General features: G+C 36.8%; 1 protein-coding gene across 6 annotated transcripts in view; it reads left to right on the top strand.

Annotated features, from left to right (window-relative positions):
- The first annotated feature begins 436 nt into the window (after window positions 1-436).
- The window catches only part of dock3 (dedicator of cytokinesis 3), a 228,867-nt gene continuing 205,628 nt past the window's right edge, over window positions 437-23,675 (top strand). For all 6 annotated transcript variants that reach the window (XM_046875282.1, XM_046875279.1, XM_046875280.1 and 3 more), the window contains exon 1: window positions 437-948. In XM_046875282.1, the coding sequence (XP_046731238.1) occupies window positions 912-948 (37 nt within the window). In that variant the 5' untranslated portion in view covers window positions 437-911. The remainder of the gene's footprint in view (window positions 949-23,675) is intronic.

The raw sequence follows: 23,675 nt of genomic DNA, 5'->3' as shown, positions 1-23,675 counted from the left end.
GTGTGTTACCGGTAGTGTGTCACAGTCAGTTCACGTCACGTAAAAGAGGAAGAGAGAGAAAAGGGAGAGGGGGAGAGAGGAAAAAAGAGAAAGAGAGGGAAAGAGAGAGTAAGAGAGGGAGGCAGAGAGGGAAAATAGGAAAGAGTGAGAGAGAGGGGGGGAGAGATAGAGAGGGGAAGAGATGGGAGAGAGGGTGGAAGAAATAGAGAGGGGTGAGAGAGAGAGAGAGAGAGAGAGAGAGAGGATAGAGAGGGAAAGAGATGGGAGAGATAGAGGTATAGAGGAGAGAGGGTGAAAGAGATAAAGAGAGGGGTGAGAGAGAGAGAGGGGGATAGAGAGAGGTATAGAGGAGAGAGTGTGAAAGAGATAGAGAGAGGGGTGAGAGAGAGAGAGAGAGAGAGAGAGAGAGAGAGAGAGAGAGAGAGAGAGAGAGCGAGCGCGTGTGCAGTAAAGAGCATTACAGTTCACTACACCGGTAAACAGCTCAGTGTCGAGGGGTTGCGACGGCGGGGGGAAAAAAACGCAGAGCGGAGCGCACACACGTGGGCACACGTTTTTAACGCGATCTCCGCTGCGTAACATCCTGATCGGGAGACACATAGATGAGGGCGAGGGAGAAGCTGAAATCCAATGATTAAGCAAGCAAGCAAACAAACAAACACATCATATAAATAAACACATAAACAAATAAAAATAAAGAAATCTATCAATGAGAGCTCGGGATGATGCTGATGCTGATGCTGAAGCTGCGCTGATCTTCGGGATTCCGCGAGAAGGAAAAACAAGAAGAGCACTGACACCACTTTGATTTGCCATGTCGGGTTTGGAGTACGTTCACCACCAGAACCTCTCAGAAGCCATGCTGTGATCCGAGCGCAACTTTCGTGCTCAGCTCGTGAACCGGGGGGATCATGTGGACCCCGACGGAGGACGAAAAGCTCGGAGTGGGTGAGTGTCGCTACCCGTGGTGTGTGTGTGTGTGTGTGTGTGTTCTGTTTTCTAATATGCGGCAAAAAAAACACTAACAAACACACTGTCAATCCATTTTTATCAGCATGCAACACGAACTACAGGGACACGGCACCAGCCTGCGGATGCGCACCGAACACTGCGCTGCAATGCCAAACCAAACTAAATCAATCAAACTATGCGCTTCCTGTGCGGAATTTGCGTTATACAATAAACCAGGGACATGGCTCTTACATCCTGTTTATGATCCTTACTTTAAAAAAAGAAGGATATGTTTTATATTTGCATTATTTTGAAGCCGCTCTCTGATTTTATTCGCCACAGATTTTAGTTGCGTCGTGGTTTTAGTTGGGGTCATGCTCATTTTTCACCGCTAGAGGGCTCTGAACGCTCAGCCAACCTTTCCAACAGGTGCACAGAAAAACCAAAATGCAGCAACTTCACTGTGCAAAACAACAAATGAGCTGTTTTATAACAAGTCCAGTCATTTATATAAATATACTGTCTAACATATGAATATAACCATTACACTTAAATCTACAGATTTATATTACAACGAGCAGCACAATATTGATGATAGGGATTATAGTGTATATTGTAAACTATGATGGCGATGATGATGATGATGATGATGATAATAATAATAACATTAACACAAGTTATAACAAAATGCCCAAGACAACACAAATACACTAGATTTAGGGCATTCCAAACAGAAAAATAAACTGTTAATCAATTATTATTGACAGCTATGTTGTTTACACATTTCTACGGTTTTCATACAACAGTGTAATTATAATGTCTCAGTGCCTGAGAATTTATAACAGCATCATTCTTAAAATTCCATCAGCCACGATGTGTGTTTTAAGATATCCTTTAAAGTTGCAGTCAGGTGTTTGGTGCCATGCTCTGCTGAGTCACAAGACAAAATGGCAGTTTCTACTTACATTTCTACATCTTAGCAAGGGTTTATTATTTATTATGAACCTGCATATGACGTGCAGTGAGAGGTCGGGGTGGGGCAAAGAACTGCTCCTTCAACACATCACAATTCCCCCATGAACAAATCTGCATGGGACAAAACGGACGTAGTAATTTTACTTTTGCTTATGCGTGATATGATGCAACATCAGATGCATTAAGTCTGTATATATCGTGGTACATTTGATGTAGAAATGTTCTCATGTATCATTATCATATTTCTGCCATATTTCCAGCCGCTGTGCAGAAACGGAAGGATATTTTAATCAAATAGTATTCACCGTGGACATTCAAGAAGTTCATGGAACAGTGGATGTTCACAACCTGTTATTAACATATTAATGTGATTATGAACTGTAACATGGAGTAGATGCCTTTAGAAAACGTATAATAATGTATATATTGCATGGTAATTTTAAATATGTTCAATATACTTATCTATATCAAATAAATCATACTGTTTCAGTTCTATTGTCTACTGTCCAATCCAAGTCACCAATTGACAAGTTAATAAATCGCAATAAATCTGTTGCCGAGAGCAATTTGTATTCAAAAAGTCACAAGTTTTAGGTTGTTACTCAAGTTAAAGAGAGACATTACTTATGCGAAGCACTGTATGTCCACAAAAGGAGGGTTTTAAACTTTGCCATCCATTCAATTCAAGAAAACACACAGAGAATTAGGGGACAACAAAGCATAGCATTGCCACCAACAAGTCCATCTTTCATAAAGACTGAGGGTTCATGTCTCAAGCCAACAGGAGGAGGAAAGTTATGGCTGCACTCCAAAAGATCTCCCAAGTTTCTGGCGCACCATAGAAAAACAGCCATTCTCCCTACACTGCTCCTGAAAGGCTTCTTTGTAAGGGAGAAAGCAACGCAAGCCTCAGGACTTTCGAATGCAGCACAGTGGAGTTCCCACCACTGAAGCTGCTTTTCCTCTTCCAGGCTTTTTTTTTTCCTTTAAGAAAAAAAGAGATTTATTTAGCCCCTGAAAGCTACCCTGGTGTTGTGGGGTGTTGGGAGAATGCTAATGTGATGTGACGTGTTAGATGTTGTACCTGGAGGTCAGAAAATCTTAATGAAGATGTTACAAGATGTTAGCACTAAGTAACAGTCACTACTTCATCTACTTTAGTGATATGAAGTATGCCCTAACAACTGCTAATGCGAAAGTTATATTTGCTAGTGAGATTCTCGTTTGATTGGGTGTAGTATTTGATTAAGTATCATGTTTTTTTTTATTTTTTATTGTTCACCAGAGAAAAGTGCCATTTAAAGCAATATTGAAGAAGATCGCCTGGGTATTTTAGACTGTCCTTTTCGAAATCAGTTACTATATTCTCTTTGCACAAACAGAAACCAACAAGTTAACAGGCAGATATCTGCAGCTATTATGACCTCTAATTGAATCTCTATTGGTTGGAAGGCTATCATAGCTGGCACATGCAGACTGTGGACTCTTTTTCAATATTCACATTATGAATATTCATCTTTGCTTAATGAAGAGGCTGAGCTCAATTAGCGTATAACAGAAATGGCCAGCGGGGATAAAGTACTGTTCACGAAAGGCACGAGAAATTGCCTATTGTTGCTCACTAGATCATTAAATTCATTAGGAGCTATTCATAGTCTCTCATGTTAACTTTTGTAACACAGGGCATGTACAGTAGTGGCGGTGGCTTTGGTGCGTTTAAGCTACTCGCTTGTTTCAGCCTTTTTGTTATGCATCCAATTTATTCTGTTATATATTTAGCATATAATACTACTGTACAATGATTCAGAAATATTATTTCTTTCTCTGGATTTTTAATTGTTATATTATTCATCATGGAGGAACATTTGAATAATATAGCAATTAGAAATCCAGATGATGAAATAATATTCCTGAATCATTGTAGAATTATTATTATTAGTTCTATAGTCTGCCATCTAATAGAACACATGCTGGCTGAGCTGAGCCTCATCTCTATATCAGAGCAATTGCATTGAATGGCTGCATTGGTATCTGGGACTTTTAGTCTAATGTTTATCTGCAGTTTTTCTATGTTAGGATTCTAATTAATATGATGTTTAATGTGGCAGGAAAATTGTGAGTTCAGAAGCACTTGCTCTTTTGTTTTCAGGATCTGAAAAGTGAAATATAAGCCAGCTATAACAATTAAAATTGTTTATATTTTTACTCGCAGAAGTAACATCTCATTGCAATGATAATATTACAATACCAATAAAAAAATGAGCACCATTATCACAAATATTTGAACATTTACATTTACTTTCAAAGCTTACAATCATTTAGACAATGAACTTTATTCCTACTAAAATAATCCACAAGTTGAATCCCTGTAGAACATCATAATATTGTGCAATATCTAATATTGTTTCATATCTAAATGTAATGGGACTTTATACTTTCTGTAGCTGTTACTGTAATAGCCAAATTGAATTATTATTCAGGATCACACTCTGCAATTAAGCTTTTATTAAAGTCAGTATACAGATGAAGGGACCAGGACAACCAACAATTAACATTTCTGTTTCAAAAATCATCCTCAATTCTGTAATTTCTGAAAGTATTTGAAGATTTTTCTAGATATAAACACAAATAGAAGTGTTAAAATATCCTAGCTGAAAAGTCTAAATCAGAGCCTAGAATTCTGTATTTCTGGAGGAAAAACATAAATTCGGGACAGAAATAAAATCACAGAGCACTGAATCACCTAAGCTCTTCATGTAGTTTAAGTTAAGAGAGAGAGAGAGAGAGAGAGAGGGGGGTAGAAAGAAAGATTAGTGTTCTGTTTATGATAAATAAAAGAGTGGACAGGAAGCATTTCATGAGTACTTTTTGACCTCACTGCCACAGACTTGCTTTGAGCAGAAAAGTAAAATAATATCTATAGATATGGAAACTGGATAAGGACAAAAATATTGGTTTCCTTACTACTTTTTTTATACAGTTAAGCATCTCCTGTTTCTTCTTTGGTTCAAAACAGCTTCCTGTTTAGAGACATGAGAACTGAATGGATGTTTGTTAGCAATTATAGAGTTTAGGTACATTACCCTAGATGTTGAATCACAATAATTATTGGGATTTTTGCTTTGCAAATAAGCAGAGGTGGTCTAAATGAAATGTAAGATTACATTTTAATAATTATTGTTTTTTAAGTGATTCAATAATAGATCATTAATGAACAAGCCAATGGAGGGCACAAGAATTGTAAGGGAACTGTCCAAGGTCATGAATATGTCTAGCAAATGGTGTCCTCCACTTTGTCATGTGTATGTACATTGCAGTGGACAGTAGACATGACATTTAAATGTAAATGTTACAAACATGGATTAAAACACATCACACATTGTGTTTTATCATGAAATATAATGACCATGTGTACAATATGTATGCAACAAAGAGATGAGTTAGGGGTGATTACTTGAGTAATTCCAGTTTACTAAAGAACCTAGCCTGAGCGAGTAGGGCACTAAATAGCATATTTGTAGTTGTTTTAAAAAACCATTTGGGTGGAACGAATATCTGCAGCACAAACACTTGCTGTGACTACAGGCCACAAAATCATTCTAATGCAGATTCTTTTAAACATATGCAGATTACAAATTGGCAATGGATGTCTATAAATGTCTATGGATACACTAATAAACACTAGTGTTAATTCTTGATGCGTTGACTTGGTTGATTTTGGTGTGGAAGTGGTGTAAACAGACAGACCCAGCCTTAAGGTCTTTGCCCATGAGTCAACGTTTGTCTATTTTGACAAGAATTAGCTTTTCACAGCAATTGTGTGAGAAAAAGTTCAGCTAATCTCATTGTTAAGTCATTAAACTACATGTTTGCTGTTTGTCAGTTGGAAATATCTGTGGTTGTTCATTTGCATTGTGAGTCAAAAAGCTTCTTTTTGAAATTGTAGGCAACCACATTAGTGATAAAAAATAAATAATTCAAGGATTCATATAAGGAAAGCTATAAGCCTTATAATACTAAGAGGAAAGTAACTAAAAACCTTTTAAATGCTTTTGGCAAAGTGAAAAACAGTCTTTCTACATTTGTGTAAACAGCTTTTTCAGTTCAGCCATTTTGGAATTTGAATGTCTACTGGTGACTCATCAATTTTTCATGCAAGTTTTTTGGAAGGCTTTAAAATATTTTTTTAATTCCAGTCACCTTGACTTGCTATTAAACTATTAAACAAAATAAAAATGATACTATTCATCGGCTGACAGTTGCTCTTGTTAGTACTCTTACTTTGTAGACACATTTGTAACAGATGCCACAAAACCCCTCAGACCTGAACCAATTAGGAAGAATATATAATAAAATAAATGTTGTACTTCGCTTTCAGAAAAAATAAAACTATTCTTTTATACTGTAAGTCACATTAAGAGCAAAGCATTTTTTTTTGGCATTTTTAGCAAAATAGCAGGATAGAGATCTAAGGTTGGAGCAAAAGCAAAGTAGGAATCAGTCGCTTTTGCTTAGTTTTTTTTAGAATGCTGCAAATTTTAGACAAACCATTGACTACAGCTGGAGAATATGATTTCTAAGTCTCAAGGCAGTATGGTCTACTATGCAGGAAAGGCTTTTGATTTCACTGATCAGCAAACATCTCAAGGGGAGACGTTCATACTGTAAAGGTTAATTTTTAATCTCAATGTTTTTGTTGTAGTATTCAGGGTTCTTTCTCTAAAACGTGTTTACATATGAAAATTTCTAGAGCTACTGGAATAGCAAGTGTCGAATGTGCAGTTTAAGGACTAGGATTGTGAATATTACACTGCAATGGGCACACTTGTGATGGGATGTATAAAAAAGTATAAAAGGAAAAGTAATCTGTGTCTTTTCCATTATCAATTTTGGTCTTTTAGCTTAATGAAAGACAATTTCCAAGGTTTCAGGGACAAGTTATCTCGCATACAGCCCTGTCCTGGGTTGAGCCCGAAGCTTTGTGGGATTCTGCCTGAGAGTTCCGCTGTTGTTATGGTAACCAATAAGAAAGAGAGGCCAGCCCTGTGGACTTCTGGCTCAGGGATTCCAGCATCGCCATAACAACCCTGTTGATGAAGTAAAAATGCGGATAGATTGATGCTGTTTAGTAAGAAAGCTAAATTTAATATATTGCAAAACATGCTAAATTGTAATCACACATACCTAGAGTTGTGGTGTTCTAGTGGAAAAATGTTTTGATGAGATAAAAATTGACCTGAAACAGTGGTGGTGGCATTGGTTAGGAAAGCTCTTAGGCTTTTACGCTCTTAAGCATAATATCTCCTCTGTCAAACCTTATAGTGCATATCTAATGGGCCTCTAATGGACCTTGTGTACTTTTTTGTATAGTGATAACTAATATCAGCAGTCGGAAGTGTCTTACAAAAATGCCTGAACTGCTTGGGTCCAGCCTGATTTCTTCGATCTTGCTGTGCTTCCTTATCCAGTAGAACTGTCTCGAAAATACTGCTTTTGCTGAAAGAAAATTGCCATGTAAAATGGATGCATTATCCTTATTTAAGGAAAATCGCAAGAAAATAGAAGAATTCAGAGTTGAGGCAGTGTTTGCAACTAAATATTATTTCTTGGAAAAAAAATGTATGCCAATACAGGGGTCCAATCTTATGCACAAAGGGGTGGTGTCTTTCTTTCCGAAAGAATAAGCCACACATGATATTTAAATGAATGCTAAGATCAGCTGGCTAAACAGGTGGAATCAGGTATGGCTCCTACTTGGTTGGAATAAAGAACTACACCAGTAAAAGAACATAAAGTTGACAGGTAAAAGGTTTTACTGCAGGAGGAGAAGTCTTATTTTACCTTTTATTTTACTCATTTTCAGTATGTCAGTGTTAGTAATATGGCAAGTTTCACTTAAAAGCCGAATAAATAAAACTTGAGTATATTCCTCATAGCCTGAATTAGATTCCTTTCATTTGTATGTACCCATGAGTTAACCTTAGTTAACCTTATTAGCACAGTGTACAGGCAAGTACACTGCTGCTGTTTGCTTGGGTGCATTCGATAAGAAACGGCACTCATTAGTTCAATCTTTTTATCTTTTAATGAAATACACCTTATTCAAGTCATCGAGCAAAACATATAGAAATTATAAACATGCATACACACAGAGTAAATCTGTAAAATCTGAATACTCCTGCATGTTCTCACAGTCCTGATTTTGTTGTTGTTTGAAGAACCCTACTGAGTGACAGAGCTTAGTAAAATAGCATAGCTTTAATCCAGCATTTTTCCCAAAGGGTGTGAGTGGCACCAAGAATATCATATTTTGTTTTCTAGCCTCCCTAAAAATCCCCAGTTTGCCATGTTCCATGCTCCCAGAATAGAAGTCCAGAGTCAGCTGTTACAGAGAAGCACTTTTGTCTGCTGAAAGGCGACTCTGGCCTCCCTGTCTATTGATTAGGGCCAAGTGACATTGTAATGGCTGTGTTGTGCCTGGCTTTGGTGGGTTCATGTGTCATGTGTAACTGTGTGGCGATGTGTGTTAGCACAGGTTAGATTGGCCATGTGGTCTAATAAGCATTGCATTCATCTTTCTCCATATATTCCATATTTCTCATATACAGTATCAATTAGGATACCTGCCTGCAAGAAAGTGAAGTAAGAACAATATGTTCAGGCTTTGTAATATATTCTGTGCTCTGCTCTTTATAATCTCTTGCTTTACACAGTGTGGCGCTTTATTCAGTTTTGCAAAAGAATAACCCAGTAGGGTTTTTGAAATAAATCTGATAATTATCATTTCATAGTTTGAGGTTTGACTATGAGAGATTCAACTGTTAATGGTTTTGGAATCTTAAAGAACCTGGTTTTAGTGTGATTTCAGTGCTTTAAAAAATATGTGCAAAGATTAATTAGTATTACAAAAATTAAGCTGCAGACATGTAGGGTAAAAATCAAATGCAGACATTACAAGGAAGGTAAATTTGATATTTCAGGAAAGTCATGAAGGCTAAAGGCTATTTTTGGTATTTAGAGCAACCTGATCTTTCACTTAGAGGCTTTAATAATTACATTTTTTGTGACCATGTGAGTGTGACAGCCTTCATACGCCTTCATACACAATGTGATAGGTAAAGCTATAGGTGAAGTTCAAGTATCTTATTACAATGGCACATGTCAGGAAGTGAGATATATTACGCAGCAAATTAAGTCAGGTTTTTAAGTTGGAAACAGAAAAAGAGGCAAGCTAAAGGATTGGTTGGATCTTGGTAAGGGCTGATTGTGATGGATAGTCGACTGGGTCAGGGCATTTTCAATACAACAGCTTTTCTCAGTATGCTATGGTTAATACCTAAGGAGGTCTAAGAAAGGGCAACCGATAAACCAGTGACAGGTCAGTGGGCGCTCAAGGCTCATTGACGCTCATTACAGCCTGCTGTACTGTATATGGGGCTCTGTAATGACCAACCAGTCAGACTGCCTTTGCTGATCCCTGTCAACCGACAATAGTATGCATGTGCATGTGAACACCAGAACTGGACCATGGAGCAATAGAAAAAGATGGCCTGGCCTGACAAATCATGTTTTTCTTTTATATCATTTGGACAGTGGGGCACATGTGCATCTTTTATCTGGAGAAGAGATGACACCAGGATGAACTATGGAAAAAAATGAAAGGTGGTAGTGTGAAGCTCTTATCAATATTCTGTTAGGTAATCTTACTTTGACATGTACCATCTACCTAAACATTGGTGCAGACCCAGTACACCCCCTCATGTCAAATGTATTTTCTAATGGCATTGTCATATTTTACCAGAATAAATTGATTTAGGGACATGGAAAACAATTCAAGGTGTTGATTTGGCCTCCAAATTTCTCAGATGTCAGTCTGATTGGGATCTGTGGGATGACAAACAGGTTCAGCACATGGAGGCCCCACCTTGTCTCTAACATCAGCAAAAGAATTCGCTGCTAATGTCTCTGATACAATGCTTTAATGGGCCAGAGCTGTGGTAGAGCTGACTGTAACTCCAGGTTTTAAATAACTAATACTGTACAATTAGGTCTTAAAGTTAACCAGTGTATGAGAAATTTGGGAACATTCAGGTTTTCTTCATTGCTTGAAACAGTCTCATTCGAGAGCACATGCTTGAGCTCTTACTGCATGACTCAGTGTTAATGCTCCCTTGTGTGTTGCTAATGTGTGTGTCCTGTTGCAGTCTGTTTTGCCTGGGTTCTTTGTTACCATGGCTTTGTGTCAGAAAAAGATTTTATCATGTAGCTCAGTGTAGCAAATTCCTTCAAATACAGAATTCAAATTGAATAAAAATAATAACAAAGTAAAGACTAGTACTAAACTAAGGTAAAAACCTTACTAGGTGTGATGCTTTGGGTGGGGGTTTAGGCAGTTTTGCCTCTTTTTTAATCTCTTCTGTATAGATTTACTTTTTTTATAGCTTTCTTTGAGGGCAGTGGTGGTTCAGTAAAGTTCTGGGTTGCTGATCAGAACCTTGGGGGTTCAAGCTGCCACTGTTGGGCCCTTGAGCATTGCACTTAACTCATTCTGCTGACACTGTGCTCTGACCCAAATTTCCTGACAACCTGGTATATGCAAATCTACCTATGCAGGACTATTTGTTTGATTCCTTATGTTCTTAATTTATTCCATAGGCTGCTTGTGGGATTCACAGAATTTTATTGTATGAGTCTCAAAGATTTTCTATGATATTAAGCCAAGATAATAAGATTAAGGTCAGCTTTAGTAAATAGATTGATCATGGTAGAAGTTTTATTCATAAAAAAAAAATCAGTAATGGTATGATGTCATGTGGCCTAATATAAAGTGACAAGATACAGTTCATTCCCTTAGTTATAGAATTTCTTATTTCTTATAACTGTGAAATGTTTTTTTTGGATTGTCAACCCAAATCAGCTATTTTTTCTCTCATTTAACAAAACCGTAATAGACAGAAATGCTGCTCATCTTTTTACAACCATTTGACAGGTTCTCAATTCAGAAGTTTTCCTTAAATCAGGTGCTAACACTGGAGACACATTCAATAAGTACTAAAAAATATCAACTTTTTTTAACTTTTAAAAAAGTAAACTGTTTCATTTGGAGCGGCCATAAATTTTAGATCGAGATATACTGTTATATAATTAACACCACCTGACCTATCAGATTTAAGAGGTCAGCAGCACAATCCCCACATAGAAATATTTACTATAGATTTCTAAGTGTGACCATGATCCTGAATGCTCTTTAGTTTGGCAGAGAAAAGCATTACACAAAAAAGCATGAATATTTATGATTAAATTTACGAGGCTCATTAATGAGAAACAGCCTTAGCAGTGGCGAGGAAATGTGTAGGACTGTGCAAAGGTCATTGAACATTCAAAAAATTTGTATAAATTATGAACTAGCAGCTCATGAGGTTCCTTTTCTAATACATTTCTCCCCTTTTCTTATTTCATACTATTCAGTTTCCCAATGCACCATCCTTCTTTCCATCCACAGCATCTCTGTTCTGTTGTTATCTCTGCTATCTCTCTCTCCTTGCGTCTCTCCCTCTCACACACTCACTCTCCTCTTGCATTTTTGCTGATGGGCAATTACACTGGCCCGTTTTTCTTCCTTGCACTAATGGAACTCTGCTGCGACATTAAAGAGTATAAATATTTAAGCCTGATTTGCCATGCACAATGATAATACTAAGTTATCATAAGGCTTCCTTGAGATTCTGTGAATTTACCGATGCACCTCAGCAATAAAGATTGTGTAAAGCCATTTAATGTTTTAAATCTGCAAAGTGGCACAACCATCATTTGGAACTGAAAAATAGGAAAAACAAAAACATTTTATTTTTTGCCATTTATGACTTTTTTGTTGTTCTTTCTTGTCAACTTCTTTTTCTTTATTCAAATTAAATAAAATGGTAGCTTACTTCAGCTAAAATACAATGCTCATAGTCTGTAACTTTTGGGTGGTCAAACGTTTCTCAAATTGTAATAGCGAAGGAGAAGAAAAGAAACTTTAAAGCTTTTTTATTTTGTAATAGTTTTTACACATCATTTACATTTGTATAAATTTTTAAATGAAAATGAAATAAAAGAGGATCATCCCATTGTTGACACCTGACTATAAGATGTATAGGTGCTTTTTGAACGTTCCATTCCAAAATTGCTTTGTTGTTTCACTCTTCTGAGATGTTGTTCCCCTAGATTTTGGAGTGTGCTTGTGGAGATTTGTGCACAGTCAGTGATACACCGTCATTAGTAAGGTCAGGTACAGATGTAGGGTGACAAGGCCTGGTGTGCAGTCAGTACTTAAATGAATTTCAGAGGTGTTTAATAGGATATGAGCAGGCCACTCAACCCGAACCCTCTCCAGCCCATGTAAACCATAGCATCATGGAACTTTGTTTTTTTTATTCAATTGAAGGAAAATGTATTGCTGCTGCATCCAAAGACATCCTGCTGTTAATGGGTGGGATATATTAGGCAAAAGAACATTTTGTCCTCAAAGTTGATTTGGTAGAAGCAGGGAAAATGGGAAAGTGTAAGGATTTGATGATAAGAGCCAAATTGTGATGGCTAGACGAATGGGTCAGAGCATCGCAAAAACTGCAGCTCTTGTGGGGTGTTGCAGGGGTCTTGTGGGGTCTCAATAGGGTGTTCTAATGGGGTGTCTGCAATGGTCAGTATTAAAAGTTGTCCAAGGAAGGAACAGTGGTAAACTGGCGACAGGGTCATGTAGTTATGTTCCTCCAAATGTGTGGTAAGAGTTGTAGAGGAACCACATATGGTTGGAAAAGTCAGGTGTTGCAATCTTTTGTTCATATACTGTATTATGATGACTTTACTCTCACTTGTTAGATTTCCCAATTCATGGCAGATGGTTTTGTGGTCAGTGTAAGTTAATGAGACCAAAGTCTCATGTCCCCATGTAATGCATGTGATGCCGCAACCCATATGGGTAACATTTTATAACTCAATATTCCTCCATAACACATTTGGGGAGTGGGAGGTTGTTTGGCTTTTCATATTATCTGATGCCTTTGTTGATTCACACTATGATGTTACTATGCAGTAATCTTCAAATGAAGTGTACATGATGTTTTTCCAGGGTTCCCAGGGTCTACAGAATGATCACAGACTTTATTAAGTATTTATTAAAGAAGCCAAGCATGTGAATTGACTGGTTTCTGTGCAAAAGTAGGATATATTGAGCGTGAACCTGTTATCACTTATCAAGCCTTGAGTTTTGGAGTATGATATCTAACTGCCCATATTTGCCAAATATCATTATCACTATAATGTGCTGTATATGGAATATGCTTAGGGAAAGTCCAGTTCTGTTTATAAGCTTTTCTGTCTTGCATCTGACCTTATTAGTTATTTTGTACTTACAAGCATAACACAGTTACATTTAAGAGGACATTACTGAATCTGGACATCCTAAAATGTATCTAAGATTAGAATTAATGTGTCCCAAATTGTAGTATGTTGCAATGAGTATTCCAAAGGTACCAGGATTATCTATATCTGGAAACATGGACCTTTTGTTTTTTTGCTACTATATCCTTACAATTATTATACAATCCTATACAATTCCTAGCACAAGGAGCTTTGTGATTGCTTCTTTTGCTACACCTGCAAACATGGCTCATAAGTATGTCATTTCTCATTTACAGTATTTAAATGGAAATAACTGAAGGAAAGTGTAAATTAAATGATATTGTATACATTTTAATAGCAATACTGAGTAAAGAAAAAGGTTTAAATGTCAATATCAACAACGTTCTCTTCTGGTATATGATGTGCTAGAATATCATTGTACCTTCATATTATTCTTTCCTGCACAAACCTGTGTATACTTTCTACACTTTTTACACTTTCTGTGTTAAATTTAAGCACATACCTTTAGTGCATGGTACCATTATAATGTTTACTTTTTTGTTGTTGTTTTTTATTTATTTATTAATTTTTTTTGTACATAAAATAGAAAAGCTTTAACTTAGTTAGATATATTTAATTAATACCTATATTGGACTTATATTGGATGTATATCAGAATGTAAAGTATAATATACTGTACTCTGTATTTTTTTTTTATATGACCACATTCTCCTAAATAATTGTAATAGAATTTGGTCATAATGCTAATTTTAGCTAGCTAACTTGCAGATATCATTAGCATAGCAGACTAATGTTTGCAAGCTAACTTGGCTATATGTTAAAAAATAGTTATAGTACAGTAATTACTTTACTTTGCTATAGATACCTTGTTTCTACCTCGTGCTTGTTTCTACCTCGTGCAATGAAGCTATACAATCAATATTTTAAAATAGATACTTACACGTATCTGTTTACTTTAAAATTGGATATTACAGAAAAATATTTCAGCAATTTTTATTATGTCCATTGTATTGCTGGAGAACTGGGCATTCACGAATATTCATAGCTTTACCATTGGCCTCATGAGGCATTGCTGCAGGCGACTGCTCACACTTGTGTGCCTGCTGGATTGTGTGTGTACTTTGCGAGTGTGTGCTTAATTTACTGTTACTACTGACAAGGGGAGCAATAAGCTGTGTAGCTATGCTCCCTTCGAGGCACAGGGTGAATTCAAATTTGCCTGCATGATAGGAGTTGCCCTGGCTGGCCATTGATTATTGCAGTGCTCGATTGTGTTTCCCACTGAGCTGAAAAGCATGGTACACGTTAACCACTTAAACTGTGTGCGGGGAATTTATCCTGGGTCACGTCCTCCATCAAACCATGGCGCCATTTTTCATCAATTTCTTTTCATGTGGTTACAGTGGTATAATAATGAGCGCACTGTGAAAGAGACATGGCTGATTTAACATTAGCATTTAGCTCAGCAGTGTAAAGGATAGTACTGCATAGAGGACTGGCTGGTGTAATGGTGATACAAGGGCAAGTCATCTCTTCTGTTTCAAGACATTTTTTATTTGAATCCATGTCATCCTCTTGACTGTTAACAAATGTGTTATAGTGTTAATGTGGGACCACCAGATAATGCATGAATTAGAGGTCCAGTCAAATTTTCCTTTAGAGTTTGGGCTATAAGAAAATAAGTCTGGACCTCTACTTCATTCATTATCTGGTGGCTCCACCCCAAAGTAACCACTATAAGACTTTTAGCTATAATATTTATTTTTGCAAAATTAAGAATTATCCTGTATGTTATAGACTAAAAATTCTATATTCTTGCCAGTCATCACTGATGTATAGAACTTTTATTCTAAAAAATAAAAGTTTTTATTTTAACCCTAACCCTAACCCTAGATTCTTGATAGAAAAAAGCAAGCCAACTCAAAAACATCTTCTAATTAAGATACCTGAGTGAAAATAGAGGCTATTAGAGAGTTTACAACCTTAAAGTTACAGAAAAGTGAGAAACCAGTTTGTGGGTCACATAATTAAATTTTAATTAGCTAAACTGTAATACTATAGCTATTGCAAGCACATTGAGCTTTATTAATCAAACCTGCATAGAAACAAACTGTGCCACTGAGTGCATTCTGTTGCTAGTAGAAGTGTTCAAATCGTGAGAGCATGTGGTTCTTTTGATGTGGGCGAGAGCGAGTGGTCACAGGATAAAAAAGGCCATGTTTATTAACATGTGAGTATAGCGGGTGTTGTGCAACATTTACTACCTTTGTTTCATCTTCAGCAACTGCTTTATCCTGGTTAGCCTTACAATATGGTGAAAAGAACCACCTCACTTACAGTAAATAGAAACTCTTTTAAACAGGTAAAAAACTGCAGGACCAGGTAGATTTGGTCATGAAAGGACATGGGTTTAAAAATGGCCTAGTACATAAATCCAGTTTTAGTTAGATGCTACCCATGTAAACACTTGACCATTATCTCCAAATCAAAAAGTCTTGCTATGCATCGTTAGCACCACTATTTTATATATATATATATATATGTGTGTGTGTGTGTGTGTGTGTGTGTGTGTGTGTGTGTGTGTGTGTATTTTTTGTCTCCTTTCTGTAGTTAGATAAAGATTCGTGTGCTTACTCATTTGTTAAATTTGTTTGTACTTTCCACAATAAATGACTTGCACTTGCACCCACCTCCATCACTGATTCATGACATCTGTGTGGAGTTGCCTACGTAGATTGCCTCCGGAGTCTTAGATTTCCTCCTACCTTGTAAAACGATGCTGGTAAGTGGATTGAATGACATTGTCACCCCTAGGTGTACACTTGTATGAATCCACTGAGTAGAGAATAATGCACACACTACAGATGACAATCATTGAGAAGAGACACTGTGCTGTTGAATGTATTTATTTGTTATTCACAATAGAACATAAAACACAATTCAAATATTTAACCTGAGGAAATGTACCATTTAACAGAAAAAATATGATAATTTTGTATTAGATGGTCACAGCATTTCTCAAAAAAGTCGGATGGGGCAAAAAATAGCTGTAAAAGTAAGATTTAATAAAAAATTACTGCTGGCCAACATTTTGCAGTTAATTAGGTTAATCGGGTTAATTGGCAACAGGTCAGTAACATGATTTGGTAAAAGTATCATAGTGGGGCAGAGCCTCTCAGAAGAACTACATCTACAAATTGAGTCCTTTTTTTATAGTGATTTACGATTGAGCAGTTGAGGATTAAGGGCCTTGCTCAAGGGCCCAGCAGTAGCAGCTTAGTGGAGCTGGGATTATAACCTTCCGATACTGAGTCCAATGCCTAAACCACTGAGTTACAACTTTCCCTAACTAATATCATCAACAGATCCAGACAAAATATTCTGGAGAAATCTCTGCATGTAAGGGAAAAGTCAGAAAATCAATAGTGGATGCCATTGATTTTATTATCATTATTGATCTTATTATTATCAACCATTAGTTAAAAAAACCTGCATTTCTGATTGTACAGTATGTGGTGTATTAGGCTCTTTCAATGCTGAAAAGTAGATATTGGCTTTAGAACAACAAATGCTTTCATCGAATAGATGTTTTTTTTAGGGAAAGCCTTGTATATGTCAGCATAGCAATGCTAAACGGCATACTGCATCTAATACAACAGCATGGCTTCTAACACATAATATATTACCGCTAAATTGAAACCCACAAGCTAGCAAAATTAACAAATAAACAACAAGAGGATTCACGTTTATTATTATATTAAGAAAATACTAGTTTTTATGCCGGTCGTATCATGTAATCATCTAATGAATACCAGGCTGAACATACACCAAATAGATTACAAGCAGAAAAAAGATGATGAAGATCAGGTGATCAGGAATGTTTTTTCTTTTAGTCATGTTTACATCGCTGACTCCCTCTGTCTCATCCACGTTAGCCCTATACTTCCTGTTGCCTTCTTGTTGTTAGCTTTTTAAACTAGCTAACTAACTAAATATAAACAACTACTGTAAGTATTGAATGTCAAATGTCAAATTAGCATGACTCCCGCAGGCATTCATGTGGGTTTTATGATAAATTCCATGTTGTAAAGAAGAAGGAAGAGCGGTTATGTCTCTCAAAGTATTACACCTTCTTTAATGTGTTTACTTCATAACGTAATTGGCAATCAGGAACAATGACCCAAATTCAGATTGTACACGTTAACTTGGAGGCATGCTAGTTTGATGAAGTCGGTATACACAAGGTTTTGCAATCACATTCAGTATGTTTTTGCTCACTGAAAAATGGGTATTGTAAACTGTTGGATGATTCACGGATGCAGGAAGAGGGGAGAAGTGGAAAGTTAATGAAGTGTGAAACAACGTCATTTGTCTGTTTGTCATCATGTGTTTTGCAATGACAGAAATATAGAGTGTGACTCCGGAAGTGCGAGTGCATAGCGATGTCAAAGTGAGTTCCAACTGTGACCAAACACAAGTCACTGGAAGATGAGCAACGGAGTGAACACCCTCCAGAGAGCCATCCCGTGACACAGCAGTGATTTCATGTGAAGGAAATTCAGTGTGTAGTAATTTAGTGAATGTGATAGAAAACTTAGATTGGGTTATAGAAAGAGTGTGTGTGAGTGTAAGAAAGAAAGAGACAAAATGAAAAATAACAAATCCCACTTTTCCCATGCTCTGACTATAATTGATTCTGATCCAGTACTGACAACTTCACAGTTAGTGAGTCAATTCTCTGCAAGCTCCTTTTGCCAAGTTATGAGAAACATAATACACTCTGGCATATAAATTTGCTAGAAATTGTTTATTGGCATTTTATTCATAGAGCAATGAATTAAAAAGGCAATAAACAATTAAAGACTGGGGTAACATGCAACATAAATTCTCAGGCTTTAAATCCTTGGGCCATATTCAGAGGATTTGTGTAGTACAGTAAGGATTTAATACTGAAATTGCATAAATCAATATTCAGATCTTTCTATGCAGAAGTTGCATAGAGTTCCAGAGTTATGCACATAGGGTCGGATTTATCTTAAACAGAGGCGTATCTTAGTTACAGGAAATTCTGACCTTGGATTTGAGCCCATTTTTGTTGCATGACAACAGCTCAAGTGAGGAACAGCATAATATTCAGTACTATTGTTTTTCTTACTGATGTAATCATAATACAAATCTTACTCTTGGGATGGATATACAGGTACTAAAAAAATTGGAATGCCATACTTAAATATGATCCTATTTATCACTTTTAATCTTGTCTCTTTAAAGTCCACAAAACTTGTCTTTGGAGTAGAGAATGACAGGTCATGTTTAATTTTAATTTTTATAATGATCAAAAGCATTGGCATTTTTGTAAGTATTTGACCATTCAAAATAGAAAATTAAAAGCCTTTTAAAATAGGGTTTGCATGTAAAGAAAAAAAAAAAAGAAAAAAGATTTGAAGGTACAGGATCCAGTGCTATTTTATACGCTGCTATACAATGAAATTGCATATTGTTAAAAAAAAAAAAAGATTTGCAGTGATTAATTCAAATATTACATCTAGGATCGTTCTTGCAGCATCTATTTGCTAAATTGTATTAGTAATCTCAGTCTGCATTTTCTATCCCTGATTTTTTTTTTTCAATTTTGAAATTAAATTATAAATTAAGTTGGAGACTGAAGCTGGGACTAAAACAGCCTGATATCTAATCTGATATCATGCAGGACATGGCATGGATCCTTGTCCTTTATCATTTGGCTTTGGAGCACTTATTCAGTGCATCTACAGTCATTAAAATGCATCTAAAATACTTCTAGCAATGCTATGAAGTGCATGAAATGAAAAGGTTTTCTGAGGACACAAACTGCTACAGATATGTAATGTGTAATATTTGCAGATATGTTTAGACATGTTCAGGGTAGTTGGGTTGAAAGAGGCAGATGTAGAGGACAGGGGGGTATGGAGACGGATGATCCTCTGTGGCGACCCTTAATGGGAGAAGCCAAAAGAAGAAGAAGAAGTGGTTTAGACATGTTCAGGCTGGGTTAACAATCATTCTCTGTTGCATCATATCAGCATATAAAGACAAACATTTTAGCCAGTAAATGACAGATATCAAATCCATTGTAGGGACATCAGGGCCCTGTGGCCATTAATACCAAATGTTCCTGCATTGATTTCTGGGCATGTGGCTTCTACCTGTAAGGTAAGCCATGCTCTAATATGGTCGTGGGTGAATTCTGTATGCATGTGCAGCTGAGGGTTTTATGTCTGCTACTAATCCATGAGTGTGTGAACACCATCTGGTCACGGGGTTTTATCTCTCTCTCTGTCCAGCAACTCATCTCTCATTCCCGTATCTCTCAGCTTCATTCTGTTCCCTTCAATCGCAGTTTTTACTTTCCTCCCCTGCTGCTTGCTTTTTTTTCGCTTGTACTCTCTCATTCTTTCAGTTATCCATTATTCTTTTGCTATTTTTTTTCCACTGTCCTCTCAAGAGTACCTTTTGTCCCTTTTTTTCTTATCTGTCTTTATTCTTTCACATCAATAGCCTTAGCTTTCATGTCCTGTCTTTCCCTTTTAGTTTTTCAGGACTCTATTTATTTCAATAGTAGTTGTTTTGGGCTTCTGTTATTACCAAGCAGCTTTTTACAAAAGTACGACTTAGCATAAAAAAGGAGTCCAGTGTGAAAGTGCTTATTTTTAACTGGGCATCCATTGAGAATTAAGTAAGCTTTGAATGTAAAGCGGCTGGCTCAAAGGTAATTTCACATCACACCTTCCTTGCTGAGGAAATTTGGTTTAAAAAAACGACAATGACTTGCAAAAATTTTATTCTTCATTGAATCTGTATGGATTCTTGACGGCACCTTTATATTTATACAGGTTTGGTATACATCATTTAGCATAGTGGCTATAAAATAATCTTAACAGTGCTACTGATAGTAACACCTGTAACCCTGGTCGTATGCAATCAGACAATAATGGAACAGCAGTGCAATGCGGAAAATCATGAAAAAACGCTTCAGCTAATGTTTAAATCAGATTTCAGAATAAGAGATATATGTAATCTTAGTGACCTGACCTGAAAAGATGCTTTGTGCATTTCAGAAATCAATATCTGTCAGTATTATGGACCTGAACTACTGTTCCCATTATCCACTGCATATCACTTGATTCCAACATTCACTGTTTAGTGTTAATTAGCACTTGTGTGTTGGCCAACCCCGAAGCTAGCTAGCGTGTCTCAGCCTGGGAAAAGGTTTGTTCGCCACTTCCAGACCAGTGAATATGAGAAATACCACTGGCTTACAGCCTCTAAAGAGTGGTACAAATTATAAGTATTTAATTAAAATTTTAAAGGTTTTTATCATGTTATTAGACAAATATTGATTCTGAACTGCTCCAGATGATGTAGGTGCACAGTTGCAGTGGTAGTGTAGAAGTTTGGAGTTGTCTTTGCTGGGTTTCTTGCTTAAGTAAAATGGTATTCACCCTCTAACTAAAAAGTATTAAAATAAGGTTAAGAATTTGATATATATATACATACACACGTGTGTGTGTGTGTGTGTGTGTGTGTGTGTAATTTTCATTATTTTTTCTATAACTGTGTAATGTATAATGTACTGTAAACATCAATACTGTAAAAAAGCTCACCATTATACATTTAAGTAACATACAGTATATTTGTGTTTCTAACACCCAGGAAAATACATCACATTGATTTTCGGCTATTTCAATGTTCCATTGCAGAAAGATTAGAGTAGAGGTGGACAGTAAACAGAAAGGTGTTAAGGTGGTAAGGAATGTACTAGAGCCAATGTTTAAATTTGTCACCAATATTGCATCATGCCCAATTTGCATAGAATTGAGCAACTGTCAGTTCAAATCTAGCTTTTCCTGTCAGTTTTCATGTGGCTTACTGCAATCTCTGGAATGGTGGCTCTGCATAATGCACTTACATAGGAAATGAGTGGTCATTTGTCGTTGGAGTTGCTTTCTAGTGTGAGCACAGGGTGATTCCATTATTTTTTTCATCAGTCGTCTAGTTGATTGCTTTTCTTTTCGTCATCCAGTGCCCGGTGTTAATGATTGAGGATTTCCTGTCTGCTTTTTTTTCTGGGTGGCAGAATTGGCTAGCGGTTTGCACTTTGGCCTCACCAAATAAAGCACAGTAGGGCAGGATGGTTTTCTGGAAGTGGCGCTTTGTACAGATTCGCAGGCTCTTTAATTAATCCGTAAACTGGGCATGATAATATCAAACGAATTTTGGCTCACTGAGAATCTGTCGCTCTTCAGGGGAGACAGTAACTCTGTTTCAGATTTTTTTTCCCCCGCAGAAACAAATAGTGTTCCCACTAGAGCTGGTTTAAAACTGACCTTAATACTGACCTTCCCACTAGCTTAATATTGAAAATCACAAACCGTGATTTTATTTTTTTATGCCATCAAATGTGGCTGTGGTAATTTTTTAATCATTCAGTGCATAACTGAATAGTTGCTGTTAACATTATCCATAGGCCTTGGGTGATAAACAGTTCTCTGTGCTTTAAGCCTGTGTAATGGAGGCTTAACCTACTGGTCCAGTTATGGAAAGAGCTACCATCTGCACTGTAATCCTGTGTGCCCATCCATTTTGTTTTCTTTTTGCTTGAGGGAGATATGATGTGAGAATGTACAAACACACCCCCACACACCCCCACCTCCACCCCCACCCCCACACCCACACCCACACACACCCACCCCCACAGAAAAAATGCATAAAAGTATAGTGGAGCTATAGGTATTATATATAAGCTGTGAGTAAAAGAAGTATCCAACATATATATATATATATATATATATATATATATATATATATATATATATATATATATATATATATACACACATATCAGTGGTGGGTGGTCAGGCCCAGAAAAGCCTTCTCTGCTGGCCTAAACACTATCAGAAGCACTGACCTACATTTACAACCTAAATTCTAATATTTGTTCCATAAAATTGTATTCATTTATTCCCAACAGTTTATTCCCTTTATTTTGTAGTGTTTCTCTTGGCTGCACTGCTCCAGTACGTGTATTTGGATATTAGATTTATTGTCCAATCTGATTTCAGCCTCTATGTGTTGCCATGTCAGTCTAATCTGCCCAGAGCCTTCAAAGTCAGTACTGCTGGCTTTTTGACCATTAAGAATATTATCAATGGGTCTGTTTTTTAAGAGATTACATATTCGCCTCACAGGATGAGCTAGCTTGCCCAGAATGTGATTCTCATTGCGACCATGGGTGTTGCTTGTGCAAATTTAAATTCAAATTTTATTTGTCACATACACATCCATACAGAGTATGACATGTAGTGGAATGCTATTTTACGCCTGTCCAACATGTAAACATGAAAAATAGAACAGGTATCTGGCCCAGAATAGCGTCAGCATTTTTCTGTCCTCTAATTGGTTGGCTAGAGGGACACTGTTACAGCCAAGTTTGACTGGCAAAACACATGTGTAGCTCTGCACACATTAATAAATCTGAGTTAGACTTTTGTATGCCTACGGAAGAATAGAAATTGATTTGGTCTCGGACATACTTTAAAAATCCATTTTCCAGAAAAGCTAGACATCGTGAGGAGAGGTCGGCCAACCCCGAAGCTAGCTAGCTTGTCTTAGCCAGAGAAAAAAAAAGGGTTTGTTCGCCACTTCCAGACCATGAATATAACCGGTACCACTGGCTTACAGCCTCTAAGGAGCAGTGTAATTATAAGTATGCATCTCTGGTAGGTAGGTTGTATTTTATTTAAATTATTTATGTTTTTTTATCTTATTAGACAAATATCGATTCTAAACTATGTGCAGAACATACCATAATTTCCGGACTATAAAGCGCACCCTTATATAAGCTGCACACACTGAATTTTACAAATATTTTTATTTTTAACATAAATAAGCCGCACCTGTCTATAAGCTGTCTACACTGAAACTAATTAACTTTACACAGGCTTTAACGAAAGACACTAAATGCAATATGTTGTGCTTCTATTAGGAGCATAGCGGTATTTTGGGAGAAGCATGTCACTGCATTCTTCCGCTATTACTGTGTGTGTGTGTGTGTGTGCGTATGAGACTGAGGATTATGTCCTTATTATTTTCTGATGCTTATTTCTAAGTTTCTTTGACTAACCCGTAACGCTGTTGCCAAGAAAAATAAAAAAGCAGGAGTTTAGGCAACCTGTCTGTGCTTATATGATTTCTGTTGCAACTGGAGTTAGTGAGCTCTCCCATGACCCAGACTCAACACGTTACAACGGCTTGTATCTAAACAGTAGCCTACCAAGAAAGTCACTGTTCACTGTCTTCCTCCTTCCT

The sequence above is a fragment of the Silurus meridionalis genome, chromosome 19 (assembly GCF_014805685.1).
Source record: "Silurus meridionalis isolate SWU-2019-XX chromosome 19, ASM1480568v1, whole genome shotgun sequence".
In the NCBI taxonomy this organism is placed as follows: Eukaryota; Metazoa; Chordata; class Actinopteri; order Siluriformes; family Siluridae; genus Silurus; species Silurus meridionalis.
The sequence above is the reverse complement of the archived record's forward strand: the minus strand, read 5'-3'. Positions and strand labels throughout refer to the sequence as shown.